The following is a 14,362-nucleotide window of genomic DNA, read 5'->3' on the forward strand; positions in this document are numbered from 1 at the left end:
TTCCAGCTTGTGCTTCATCCAGACCAGTGTTTCTCATGATGTATTTTGCATATAAGTTAAATAAACAGGGTGACAATATACAGCCTTGACGTACTCCTTTTCCTATTTAGAACCAATATGTTGTTCCATGTCCAGTTCTAACTGTTGCTTCCTGACCTGCATACAGATTTCTCAAGAGGCAGGTCAGGTGGTCTGGTATTCCCATTGTATATGAATTAGCAGATAATAAACCAAGTTTCATAAGGTTTAAAAATATAAGATGGAATTTTTATATTAAACTGAAAATCTTTATAAATGATTTTTAGGAGACTTTGTTCTCTAAATTAACATAGGCTTTTCTAATTTTGTGTAGTATATTAGTGTTTGGGTAATCTGAAATTCTTGAGGAGCTTTCAGAATCTAAAGTTACTTAGAATAATCTTTCTATTGATGAATTGTTTTAATCACACTTTATTCTGTACTACAAAGATTCATTAAAGAATTTGTAAAGAAAAGGTTCCATGTGGTAAAACAGTATTTCTGAAGATTTTTGGTTATAGTAGATAAAATTTTACTCTGCTGAAGACTTGCATGAAGCTTATAGATAGTTCTCCAGCCCTAACAGAATTTTCTAATTTCTTTTCAGAATCTCTAGGGCTGCGTAGTAAAGTTCTAAGGAAAATTGAAGAACTGAGGACAAAGGTGAAAACCCTTTCTTCTGAAATTCCTGATGAATTTATATGTCCAATAACTAGGGAGCTTATGAAAGATCCTGTCATCGCATCAGGTATGTGTGATGCTATTCTAAGTTTCAGGGTGTATTATGTCCTAAGTGAGTAGATAGTATGGACCACAGAAGTTTGTTTAAATGTGGAAAATTTTCAAAATTATTATTACATTTCTCACAAGTAGTGAGACAAGTAGTTGTTTTATTCTTTTTAAAAATTCCTTAGATCTGAGGTGAACTGTTGAACACTGTGTATTTCTTTTTTTAAAATTGGAGTGTAATTGCTTTACAATGTTGTGTTAGTTGCTGCTGTACAACAAAGTGAATCAGTTATATATATACATATTACATATATCCCCTCCCTCTGAACCTCCCTTCACCACTCTCCAATCCTACCCTCTAGGTCATCACAGGTGCCAAGTTGAGCTCCCTGTGCTATACAGCAGCTTCCCGATAGTGTGCATGTGCATGTGCGTGTGTGTGTGTGTGAATCCTGATCTCTCAGTTCATCCCGCTGTCCCCTTCCTCGCACTGTGTCCGCATGTCCATTCTCTTCATCTACGTCTCTTTTCCTGCCCTGCAAAATAGTTCATCTGTAGCATTTTTTCCTGGATTCCACATGTACGCATTAATATTCGATACTTGTTTTTCTCTTTTTGACTTACTGCTCTTTTTGACTTACTTCACTCTGTACAACAGACTCTAGGTCCATCTGCTTCTCTGCAAATGACCCAATTTCATTCATTTTTCTGGCATACATACCGTACATACACACACATACCGTAACTTCTTTATCCATTCATGTGTCATTGGACATTCAGGTTGCTTCCACATCCTGGATGTTGTAAATAGTGGTGCAGTTAATGTCTTTTTTTTTCCACTTTTTTTAATAAAAACAGTCACCTAACATGAAATTTACGATCTTTTTTTTTTTTTTTTAGTTCTACCAGTTTATTGCTACCAACCCGTGACCCTCCACCCTCATGTACACATGCTCAGTCATGTAACCCCTTGGACTGCAGCCTGCCAGGCTCTTCTGTCCATGGACTTTTCCAGGCAAGAATACTGGAGTGGGTTGCCATTTCCTTCTCCAAAATTTACGATCTTAATCATATTTAAGGATACAGTTCGGTAGTGTTAAGTATATTCACATTATTGTGAAACAGAAATAGATCGCCAACACTTTTCATCTTATAAAACTGAAACTCTGTGCCCATGTAAACAACTTCCCTTTTCCCTCTCTCTCCAGCCTCTGGTCAGAGAAGGCAATGGCAACCCAATCCAGTACTCTTGCCTGGCAAATCCCATGGATGGAGGCGCCTGGTAGGCTGCGGTCCATGGGGTTGCTAGGAGTCAGACACAACTGATTGACTTCACTTTCACTTTTCACTTTCCCGCATTGGAGAAGGAAATGGCAACCCACTCCAGTGTTCTTGCCTAGAGAATCCCAGGGACGGGGGAGCCTGGTGGGCTGCCGTCTCTGGGGTCGCACAGAGTCAGACATGACTGAAGAGAGTTAGCAGCAGCAGCAACCAGCCTCTGGTAACTACCATTCTGCTTTCTGATTCTATGAATTTGACTACTTTAGAGAACTCAGATAAAGTTGAATCATACATTTATCTTTTTGTGACTGGCTTAACATAATAACTTCAAAATTTATCCATGTTGTGGGATTTCCTTTTTGAAGACTAAATAATATTCATGGTGTGTATATACCACATTTTGTTTATTCATTTATCCACTGATGGAGATTAGGGTTGCTTTCACTTCCTGGCTATGTGAATAGTGCTGTTTTGAATATGAGTGTGCAGATGTCTCTTTGAGACCCTGCATTCATTTCTTTTGGATATATGCCAAGAAGTGAAATGGCTATATCATACAGTAGTTGTGTTTGTGATTTTTTTTTTTGAGGAACCTCTATAATGTTTTCCATACAAGTTACACCCTTTTACAATTTTACAATCTCACCAAACTCCCCACAAGAGTTCAGATTTCTCCATATCCTTATCAACACTTGTTATTTTCTGTTGTTTTGATTGTGAATATTTGTATTCACAGTGTCTCCTTGTGGTTTTTATTTGAATTTCTTAAATGGTTAAAGATGTTAAATATCTTGTCACATGTTTAATGGCATTGGTATATCATTTTTGGAGAAATGTCTTTCCAGTTCCTTTGGACATTTTTTAAATGGGTTATTTGATTTTTTTATTGTTGACTTGTAGCAGTTCTTTGCATATTCTGGATATTAATCCCTTATCAGGTATATGATTTACAGAAGTTTACTTCTATTTCATAGGTTGTCTTTTTTTTCAGTTTATTTTATTGGAGTATAATTGCTTTACAATGTTGTGTTCGTTTCTGCTGTACAACAAAGTGAGTCAGCTATGTGTTTACATATATCAGCTCCCTCCCGAACCTCCCCTCCCGTCTCTCTAGGTCATCTTTCCCTATGCTCCCTATAGCTTCTCACTAGCTATCTGTTTTACACGTGGTGGTGTATATATGTCAACGCTGCTTTCCCAATTTGTCTCACCCTCCGCTCCCCGCCACGTCGACATATCCGTTGTCTCCATCTAGGTCTCTGTTCATCTATGTATACTGTTCCTAGATTTCGTATATATGCATTAATGTATAATATTTTCCTTTCTGACTTATTTCACTCTATATGGCATACTCTAGGTCCATGTGTATCTCTACAAATGACCCAATTTCATTCATTTTTATAGCTGAGTAATATTCATTGTGTGTGTGTGTGTATGTATATATATATCACATATTTATCAATTCACATGACAATGAACATTTAGATTGCTTCCGTCCCCTGGTTATCATAAATAGTCCTACAGTGAACATTGGGGTACATAAGTCTTTTTGAATTATGATTTTCTCAGGGTATATGTGCAGTAGTGGGGTTATTGAGTCATATGGTAGTTATATTTTCAGTTTTTTAAGAAACCTCCAAACTGTTTTCCATAGTGGCTGTATCAATTTACATTTCCACCAACAGTGCAAGAGGGTTCCCTTTTATCCACATCCTCTTCAGCATTTATTGTTTGTAGATTTTATGATGATGACCATTCTGACCAGTGATAAATCATTGTAGTTTTGATCTGCATTTCTCTAATAACTAGTGATGCTGAGCATCTTTTCCTGAATTTATTGGCCATCTAATTGATTTCTCCATCAAATCTGAATGAGAGTATTGCTGGATAGAATATTTTGATTGTAGGTTCTTCCCTTTCATCACTTTAAATATATCATGCCATTCCCTTCTGGCTTGTAGAGTGTTTGTTGAGAAATCAGCTGATAGCCTGTTGGGAGTTCCCTTGTATGTTATTTGTAATTTTTCCCCTATGTTGTTTTTAATATTTTATCTTTGTCTTTAATTTTTGTCAGTTTGATTACTTTGTGTCTTGGTATGTTCCTCCTTGGGTTTTTTCTGCCTGGGATTCTCTGTGCTCCTGGACTTGGTTGACTATTTCCCTTCCACTGTTTGGGAATTTTTCAGCTATCTCATCAAATATTATCTCAGGTCCTTCCTCTCTCTCTCTTCCTTCTGCCTCAGTTACTCTATTACTGAATCCTTCTAGTGTATTATTCATCTCTGTTTGTTTGTTCTTTAGTTTTTCTAGGTTTTGATAAACATTTCTTGTATCTTCTCCATTGTTTTCCCGAGATCCTGGATCATCTTCACTATCATTATTCAAAATTCTTTTTCTGGAAGGTTACCTATCTCTACTTCATTTAATTGAAGCCAGGAAGGTTGATTCTCCCAGCTGCATTTTTCTTTCTCAAGATTGCTTTGGCTAATTGGCGTCTTTTTGTTTCCATACAAATATTTTAAATTTTTGTACTGGTTCTGTGAGAAATGCCCTTGGTAATGTGATGAGGATTGCATTAAATCTGCAGATTGTTTAGGGTAGTCTAGTCATTTTTTCAATATTGATTCTTTGAATCCAAGAACATGTTATATCTCTCTGTGTCATCTTTGATTTCTTTCATCAGTGTCTTACAGCTTTCTGCATACAGGCTTTTGTTTCCATAGGTAGGTTTATTCCTAGGTATTTTATACTCTTTGTTGCAATGGTAAGTGGGATTGTTTCCTTAATTTCTCTTTCTTATTTTTTGGTAGTTAGTTTATAGGAATTCAAGGGATTTCTGTGTATTGATTTTGTATCTTGTGACTTTACTACGTTCACTGAATAGCTCTAGTAATTTTCAGATGTTATCTGCAGGGTTTTCTATGTATAGTATCATGTTGTCTGCAAACAGTGACAGTTTTACTTCTTTTTCAATCTGGATTCCTCTCATTTCTTTTTCTTCTCTGATAGATATGGCTAGGACTTCCAAACTAAATTGAATAATAATGGTGAGAATGCACACCCTTGTCTTATTAGACCTTAGAGGAAGTACTTTCAGTTTTTCACCATTGAGAATATTTGTTGTTGGTCTGTTTTATATGGCCTTTATTGTGTTGAGGTAGGTTCCTTTCATACCAATTTTCTGAAGAGTTTTTTTCATAAATAGGTGATGAAGTCTGTCAGAAGCTTCTTCTGCATTCTTTGAGATTATCGTATGATTTTTATCTTTCAATTTGGTAATGTGGTGTATCACATTGTGATTTTGATTTGTGAATATTGAAGAATCCTTGCATCCCTGGGATGAAGCCCACTTGATCATGATGTATGATCTTTTTAATGTGTTATTGGATTCTGTTTGCTAGTATTTTTTGAGGATTTTTGTGTCTGTGTTCATCAGTGTTATTGGTCTGTAATTTTCTTTTTGATATCTTTGTTTAATTTTGGTATCAGGGGATGGTGGCCTCATAGAATGAGTTTGGGAGTATTCCTCCCTCTGCAGTTTTTTGGAAGTGTTTGAGAAGAATAGGTGCTAACTGGTCTCTAAAAATTTGATAGAACTCACCTATGACGCCATCTGGTCCTGGACTTTTGTTTGTTGGAGGGTTTTTAATTATGGTTTCAATGTTATGACTTGTGATTAGTCCATTGATATTTTCTGTTTCTTCATGCTTCAGTCTTGGTGGGTTGTACCTTTCTAAGAATTTGTCCATTTCTTCTGGGTTGTCCATATTATTTGCATGCAGTAGCTTGTAGTAGTCTCTTAATAATCCTTTGTATTTCTAAGGTGTCAGTTGTAACTTCTCCTTTTTCATATTTAATATTATTGATTTGAATCTTCTTCCTTTTTTTCTTGATGAGTTTGGCTAAAGGTATAAACCTTTAATCTTCTCAAAAAATCAGCTTTAGTTTTCTTGATCTTTACTGTTGTTTTCTTCATTTCTGTTTAATTTCTTTCCTCTGATCTAACTGGAGTTTTTCAGGTCTTCTTTCTCTAGTTGTTTTACGTGTAACATTAGATTGTTTATAGTAGATTTTTCTTGTTTCTTGAGGTGATAATTGGTTGTGTTTATGTTGTCATTTGTTGCTATCCATTTTTTAAAATTTCCTCTTTAATTTCTTCTCCAAATTTTTGAGTATTTAGTACTAAACAAACGTGTTTGTGTTTTTTGTAGTTTTTTTTTTTTCCCCCTGTAATTGATTTCCAGTCTCATAGTGTTGTGGTAAAAAAAGATGCTTGATATAATTCCAATTTTCTTAAGTTTACTGAGGCTTCATTTGTAACCTAAGATGTGATCTATCCTGGAGAATGTTCCATGTGCACTTGAGAAGAAAGTGTATTCTGCTGGTTTTGGATGGAATGTCCTATGTATATCAATTATGTCTAGCTGATGTAATGTTTCATTTAAGGCTTGTTTTTCCTTATTAATTTTCTATCTGGATGATCTGTCCATTGGTGAAAGTGGAGTGTTAAAAGTACCCCACTATTACTGGGTTACTGTTAATTTCCCCTTTTATGGCTGTTAACATTTGCTTTTTGTTTTGAGCTGCTCCTGTGTTGGGTGCATAATATTTAAAATTGTTTTATTTTCTTCTTGGATTGATCCCTTGATCATTATGCAGTGTCCTTCCTTCTTCTGGTAGTCTTTAAAGTCTGTTTTTTCTGATATGAGTATGCTACTCTAGCTTTATTTTGATTTCCATTTGCATATAATATCTGTTTCCATTGCCTCACTTCCAATCTGTATGTGTCCCTAGATCTGAAGTGGGTCACTTGTAGACAGCATATATAAGGGTCTTGTTTTTGTATCCATTCAACCATTTTGTATCTTTTGGTTGGAGCATGTAATCCAGATCCATTTATGGTAATGATTGATATGTATGTTCCTATTACCATTTTCTTAATTATTTTGGGGTTTTGTAGGTCTTTTTCTTATTTTGCACATAGAGAAGTTCATTTGGCATTTGCCTTAAAGCTGGTTGATGGTACTGAATTCTCTTAGCTTTTGTCTGTCTGTAAAACTTTTAATTTCTCTGTTCCGTTCTGGGTAGAGTATTCTTTTTTTCTTTTTTTTATTATTTTATTTTATTTTTAACTTTACAATATTGTATTGGTTTTGCCATGTATCAACATGAATCCGCCACAGGTATACACGTGTTCTTTGTCGGTCTTCCCTTTCATCACTTTACGTATACCCTCGCAGAGTATTCTGGCCTACAGTTTCTGGTGAAAAATCAGCTGATAACCTTATGGGGATTCTCTTGCATGTTGTTTGTTGCTTTTTCCTTGCTGCTTTTAATATTTTTTCTTTGAATGTAATTTTTGTTAGTTTGATTACTATGTCTCTGTGTGTTTCTCCTTGGGTTTATCCTGTGTGGGAAACTGTGCTTCCTGCACTTGAGTGACTATTTCCTTTCCCATGTTAGCTAAGTTGTTGACTATAATCTTTCAAATATTTTCTCAGACCCTTTATCTTTCTCTTTTTCTTCTGAGACCCCTATGAAACAAATGTTAGTGCAATTAATGTTGTCCCAGAGGCCTCTTGAGACTGTCCTCGTTTCATTCTTTTCTTTTATTCTGCCCCTCAGTAGTTATTACCATCATTCTGTCTTCAGGCTCACTCACTTGCTCTGCTTCAGTTATTCTGTTGATTTGTCTGGCATATTTTTCATTTCAGTTATTGTGTTGTTTATCATTGTCTGTGTGTCCTTTAGTTCTTCTAGGTCCTTGTTAAACATTTCTTCTGTTTTCTTGATCCATGCCCCCATTCTGTTTCTGAGATTTTGGATCATCTTTACTGTCAGTACTCTGAATTCCTTTTCAGGTAGGTTGGCTATTTCCTCTTCATTAATTTGGTCTTTGGTTATTGCTCTTTCATCTGTACCATATTTTTGGATGTCTCTTTTTTTTTTTTGATCAGGGTGTGGTCTGTATTTCTGTCTTGCTTATTGTTTGGCCTAAGGCATCCAGCACTGGAGTTCACAGGCAGTTGGGTGGAACTAGGTGTTGGTACCAAGATGGGGACCTCTGGGGGATCTGTTGCTGATTAATATTCTCTGGGGTCTGAAGTTCTCTGTTAGTACAGTGGTTTGAATTTGGTGCTCCTACCACAGGAGCTCAGGCCCAAGCCTGGTCTGAGAGCCAAGACCCTGGTTACTCAGGGATTCGCCCATCTCCTTAGGTGTTCAAAGTCCCCCACCCGCACCTTGTAGGTGCCCTAGTTGTGATGAGATGCAAGCTCTGCATCCTCCTACTCAGGTATCTTGAAGGAAGTGCCTGTTTGAACCTTTGGGGTGAGGTGCCATTACTCTGTGACCCTGACTAGAGGGGATTAAAGAGTCCCTAGAGCATTAGAGATTGCATTATAGGTGTTGTGAGCCAAGTCCTTACAGATGAGTCTGAAGGGAGAAACCTTTGCACTGGGGCACCGGGGTGTCTCTCATCCCAGGGCTCCTTGCAAACATCATATATTTCTTAATGAATAAAATTGGATAGAGCAGGTTTGGATAAGATTAGAGAAAAAGGAATACATTTTACAAACTTAACTAAAACTTGTGGAATATGTATTTTGTTACTGGAATGTAACATCAAAATGTTTTCTGAGAGAGATTCTTGAGATCTGTCATTTGTCTATCATGAATTTAAAAACCTTTACAGAAATAAGAATTTAGAGATCATAAAGTTACATCCGTCTGCATGGTTTCCTAGTCTTTGTCAATGAACGTAGACATACATACTTTATGTAATTATAATCAGCAGATCTGTATTAAGTTGTGCTTTCATTTTTGTTTGACTATTCTGAATATTGACTTAGTCTACATAATTTTCATTTTTAATAACTTTATTCCATTATGGCTTAGTGCTACAATTAAACTCTTCCGCTATTTGGTGTATGTATATGTTTGAGAAGCTTTATATTGTGAATAGCCATGCACTGCTCGGGCTTCCAGGGTGGCTCAGATGATAAAGAATCCTCCTGCAGTGTGGAGACTTGGGTTCGATCCCTGGGTTAGGAAGAACCTCTGGAGAAGGGGATGGCAGCCTACTCCAGTATTGCCTGGTGAATGCGCATGGACAGAGGAGCCTGGCGGACTGGTGTCGTGGTAGTCATTTCATCGTGTTACCAATTATTCAGTGGTGTTTTCATGGCATGTATGCCCCAAAGCAGAGTTAACCTATCAGAGAATATCTTATAATCATTAAAAAGAACAGTTTTGATAGTTCTTGTCAGATTTGTTATTAGATTGTTTCCTAGAAAACAAATTTTAGAGTGCTACCAGAAATGTATTTAAGTGTACCTGTTTTTCTGGTTTTGCGATCATTGAGTTTTAGAAATCATTTATTTTTGTAAATTTAATAGTTGTTTGAAACCTACTCTTATTGCTAGGGAGGCAATACTTTTTTCTACATTACAGGTTACCATTTGAATATGACTTGGTAAACAATATAAATTACCTTAAGGACTTAAATATTGCCCTTATATTTTTTGTCTGCATTATTAGTGAAACTAATCACATGGAATCTTATTTTGTTAGTATCGTTTTAATATATTTGATGGCTTCTACTTACTCTGAACTTTTGTAGGCAGAAGCATTTTTATTTATACAAGTATAAACATTTTCTTCTAGTTTTTAAAAAATGCTTAGTTCTCTTGCATTTGGGGTTTTATGTTTGCTCTGAGGTATGATTGAACCAGAGCATATCTTTCTATTTTCTGCAGATATTCTTTTTTAATTGTAAAATATCCTCATTGGATTAAAAATTTTTAAATACAGGTATATGTATATAAAGTGACATATACCTGTATTAAAAAATTTTTAATCCAATGAGGATTTTATAAAGTGAGTCATCTCATCCATCTGGCCTGATGTCCCAGGTACGAAAGACAAGAACTAATACCAGTTCAGCATATAATTCTAGATATTTTTTCTGTGTATTCTTAATTTTAAATACCAATATAATCAATATATTTTTACACAACTGGACTTTATACTGTTCTCTATCACGTCTTTTTTCTTTTGTTGCTGAAATGTTCATGAACGTTTGCCTACTTCTCAGTATGTAGTCATCCCTAAATGCTGTTTTAATTTTTCTTAATTTAGTTCTCATGGAAAGAGGAAGGCATAATGTTACCTATTGACGCTTTACTCTTTTTAAAGACTGACTAGTATTCAGGTGTATTAGTGTCCTCTGTTTCATTCCCTGTTGATTCTTTATTACTATAAATGTGTTAGGGAACAACATTGTTTAAATTTATCTTGTCCTCTTAGTCTTAATGTGAATGTTTCTGTTGAAATAAATTACCTAAAACTTCAATTACTGAAGAAAGATACTGACAGAGTATCCTTTCAACATCATATGGGGTCCCTAGTTCCCATATCTTTGCTTATACTCAGTATTAGCAATCTTTTAAACTTTCTCATTCTAATAAGTGAAAAGTAATCTCAGTTTGTATTTCTTTGTATTATATTGAGTTTGAACATTTTAAATGTTTTTAGTCATTTATAATTTCTTATGTGACTCTCTTTCATGAGCATTTAATTCAATTTAGTTCCATTATTTTTAGTTTTTATTATTTAATAAGAAATATTCTTATAGGAGGCAGTATGATCTAATAGTTGAGCACATGCACTGAAGATCCAGACTGCCTGGTTCAGAATTTATTTCAATACTTTACTTGCTGTGTTACCTCATGGAGGACTATATATTTTTCCTCATGTACAAAATAGGATGCTAGCACTTAATCTCATGAATTCTTATAAGCATCAAATGAGTTAATGCATGTTAAGTACTTTACAAGACCAGCACTCAATCAACATCAGTAAGTTTGAGCAAAATTCCAGGCGATGGTGAAGGACGGGAAGTCTGACTTGCTGCAGTCCATGCGGTCGCAGAGTCAGACACTAATGAGCGACTGAACAACAACAAGAATGAAATGTTCTATGAGCATAGTAATGGTTGTATTTTTTTGGCTTTAGTATATCAGAACCTTTATTTGCAGTTGAAAGAAACTCAATTTGAATTAGGTTAAACAGAAATGGTAATTAATTTATTAAAAAGTTATTGTAAGTGTGTCTCATGAAACACTTGCACCGGAGACTTGAATGTAGTCGTGGTACTGTTTCTTATCTATTCAGAGGCTTCTGAATATTCACTTTCTGTGATATTCAGTGTGCCTTTTCCATGTGGTAGAAAAACAAGAACACCGGTAGGTCCCAAATTTTACGTTTTACAATTTCAGCAACCAGAGAGAGACCATTCTGACATTTCTTTCTAGTGTCAACTCCAAAAATCCCTGAGGCTTCAAATCTGAGCTAGGGGCCTATCCCAGTGGTAGTCTCTTCAGGAATGAGGTGTGGTACTGAGATTTATCTAACTATGAAGAGTAAGATTTTATATCAATGGGGGCACATCATATGGAGGATAGAGGTGGAGAGACAGTTTCCAAAAAAGGGGTACAAAACAAATAATAAATATTCCTAGTTACTTATTTTTGATGAAAATTTAAAAAAAATTTTTATTGAGATACAGTTGCTTTTTCTACTGTAGAGCGAAATCAATCAGCTATACATATACAGATGTCTACTCCCTTTTGGACTTTCTTCTGATTCAGGTCATCACAGAGCCTTAAGTATGAGTTCCCTCTGCTATACAGTATGTTCTCATGAGTATGGCTGAGTTTCTTTGTTATTATAGTATCAATAGTGTATATGTGTCAATCCCAATCTCCAGTCCCACCACCTCTTTGCCCCTTGGTATCCCTATTTTTGTTCTCTACATCTGTGTCTATTTCTACCTTGCAAGTAAGATTATCTGTACCATTTTTCTAGGCTCCATATATGTTAATTTATGACACTTGTTTTTCTCTTTGTGACTTCACTCTGTGATATTCTTTAGGTCCCTCCATGTCTCTACAAATGACTCAACTTTGTTACTTTTTATGGCTGAGTAAGATTCCATTGTATATATATACCACATCTTATTTATCCATTTCTCTGTTCATGGACATTTAAGTTACTTCCATGTCCTGGCTGTTGTAAACAGTGCTGATGTGAACACTGGGGTGCATATATCTTTGAATTATGATTTTCTCTGAGTATATGCCCAGTAGTGAGATGCCTGGGTCATATGGGAGTTCTTTTTTTAGTTTTTAAGAAAACTTTGTACTGTTTTCCATAGTGGCTATATCAGTTTACACTCCCACCAGCAGTGCATGAGGGTTCCCTTTTCTTCATAGTCTCTCCAGTGTTTGTTGTGTGTAGATTTTTTTTTAACAATGATTTATGTATTCAGTTTGGTCCATGCTGGGTCTTGTAGCTATTCAGGCTTTTCTCTAATTGTGATGAGTAGGGGGAAGGGGCTACTCTAGTTCTGGAGAGTGGGCTTCTCATTATGGTGGCTTCTCTCGCAGAGCACAGGCTCCAGGATGCGCAGGCCTCCGTAGGTGCAGCAGGTGGGCTCAGTAGTTGCGGCTCCTGGGCTCCAGAGCACAGGCTCAATCAGTAACTGTGGCTCATGGCCTTAGTTGCCCAGTGGCATGTGGGATTTTCTAGGATGGGGATTGAACCCTTGTCTCCTGCATTGTCAGGCAGATTCATTACCACTGACATACCAGGGAAGCCCTGTAGATTTATTTTTGATGCTGGTCACTCTGGTGTGAGGTGATACCTCATAGTGGTTTTAATTTGCATTGCTCTAATAATGAGTGGTGTTGAACATCTTTGCATGTGGTTGGTGGTCTTGTGTACGTCTCCTTTGGAGAAGTGTTTGTTTTGGTGTCTTATGCCCACTTTTTGATTGGGTTGTTTATTGATTTGAATGGCAAGAGCTGCTTATGTATCTTGTAGAGAGTAATCCTTTGATAGTTACTTCATTTGCTATTATTATCTTCTCCCATTCAGAGGGTTTTCTTTTTGTGATCTTTATGGTTTCCATTGCTACATTTAATTAGGTCCAATTGTTTATTTTTGTTTTTATTTCCATTACACTAGGAGGAGTGTTCTTCCTATGTTTTCCTCTGAGAGTTTTCGTGTCTGGCCCTGCATTCAGATCTTTAATCCATTTTGAATTTATTTTTGTGTATATGGTTAGAGAGTGGTCTAGTTTCATTCTTTTACATGTAGCTGCCTAGTTTTCCCAACACTATTTATTAACAAGGCTGTCTTTTCTCCATTGTGTATTTGAATCCCCTGTCAGAGATTAGGGGACCACAGGTGCGTGGGTTAATCTCTGGGCTTCTGTCCGGTTCCATTGATCTATAGATCTGTTTTTGTGCCAGTACCATACTGTCTTGATTACTGTAGCTTTGTAGTATAGTCTGAGGTCAGGAAGCCTGATTCCTCCAACACCATTTTTCTTTCTCAAGATTGCTGTGGTTATTTCTGGTCTTTCATGTTTCCATACAGATTGTAAAATTTTTTGTTTTATCTTTGAAAAATACACTTGGTAATTTGATAGGAATTACATTGCATCTGTACATTGCTTTGGGTAGTATAGTCATTTCCACAATATTGATTCTTACAATTGAAGATCATAGTATATCTCTCCATCTGTTTGTGTCATTGCTTTCTCCCATCTGTGTCTTAAGAGTTTTCTGTATACAGGTCTTTTCACTCTTTTGGTAGGCTTATTCCTAGGTATTTTTTAATATTACTAGTTTTTAATTGGAGCATAATTGCCTTACAATGTTGTGTTAGTTTCTGCTGTACAATATTGTGACTCAGCTGTAAGTGTACCTATATTTGCTCCCTCTTGAGCCTCTATTTTACCCCCACCATCCCACCCTACTAGATCATCACAGAGCACCCAGCTGAGCTCCTGGTGTAATATAGCAGCTTCCCACTAGCTATTTATTTTATAAATGGTAGTATATATATGTTAGTGCTGCTCTCTCAGTTCGCCCCACCCTCTCCTTCCCCTGCTGTGTCCACAAGTCCATTCTCTATGTCTGCATCACTGTTCTTTTGCCCTACAAATAGGTTCATTAGTACCATTTTTCTAGAATACACACAGAAGTGTTAATATGCACTGTTAGTTTTTCTGGCTTGACTTTACTGTATGACAGACACTAGATTCATGCACATCACTACAAATGACCCAGTTGCTTTCCTTTTTATGGCCATGGAATGATATTCCATGGTATATACGTACCACAACTTCTTCATCCATTCATCTGTCAGTGGACATCTAGTTTGCTTCCGTGTTCTGGCTATTGTAAATAGTGCTACAGTGAACACTGGGTACATACAGTGGGATTGCTCAGTCCATATAATACTTGTTCTTTTTTTTTTTTTAAGG

General features: G+C 36.2%; 1 protein-coding gene across 2 annotated transcripts in view; it reads left to right on the forward strand.

Moving 5' to 3' along the window:
- The window catches only part of WDSUB1 (WD repeat, sterile alpha motif and U-box domain containing 1), a 67,182-nt gene that overhangs the window by 38,185 nt on the left and 14,635 nt on the right, over positions 1 to 14,362 (forward strand). For both annotated transcript variants that reach the window (XM_010859003.1, XM_010859004.1), the window contains exon 10: positions 626 to 766. In XM_010859003.1, coding sequence (XP_010857305.1) covers positions 626 to 766 — 141 coding nt within the window. The remainder of the gene's footprint in view (positions 1 to 625; positions 767 to 14,362) is intronic.

This window comes from Bison bison, unplaced genomic scaffold, assembly GCF_000754665.1.
Source record: "Bison bison bison isolate TAMUID 2011002044 unplaced genomic scaffold, Bison_UMD1.0 scf7180017864452, whole genome shotgun sequence".
Lineage (NCBI taxonomy): Eukaryota > Metazoa > Chordata > Mammalia > Artiodactyla > Bovidae > Bison > Bison bison.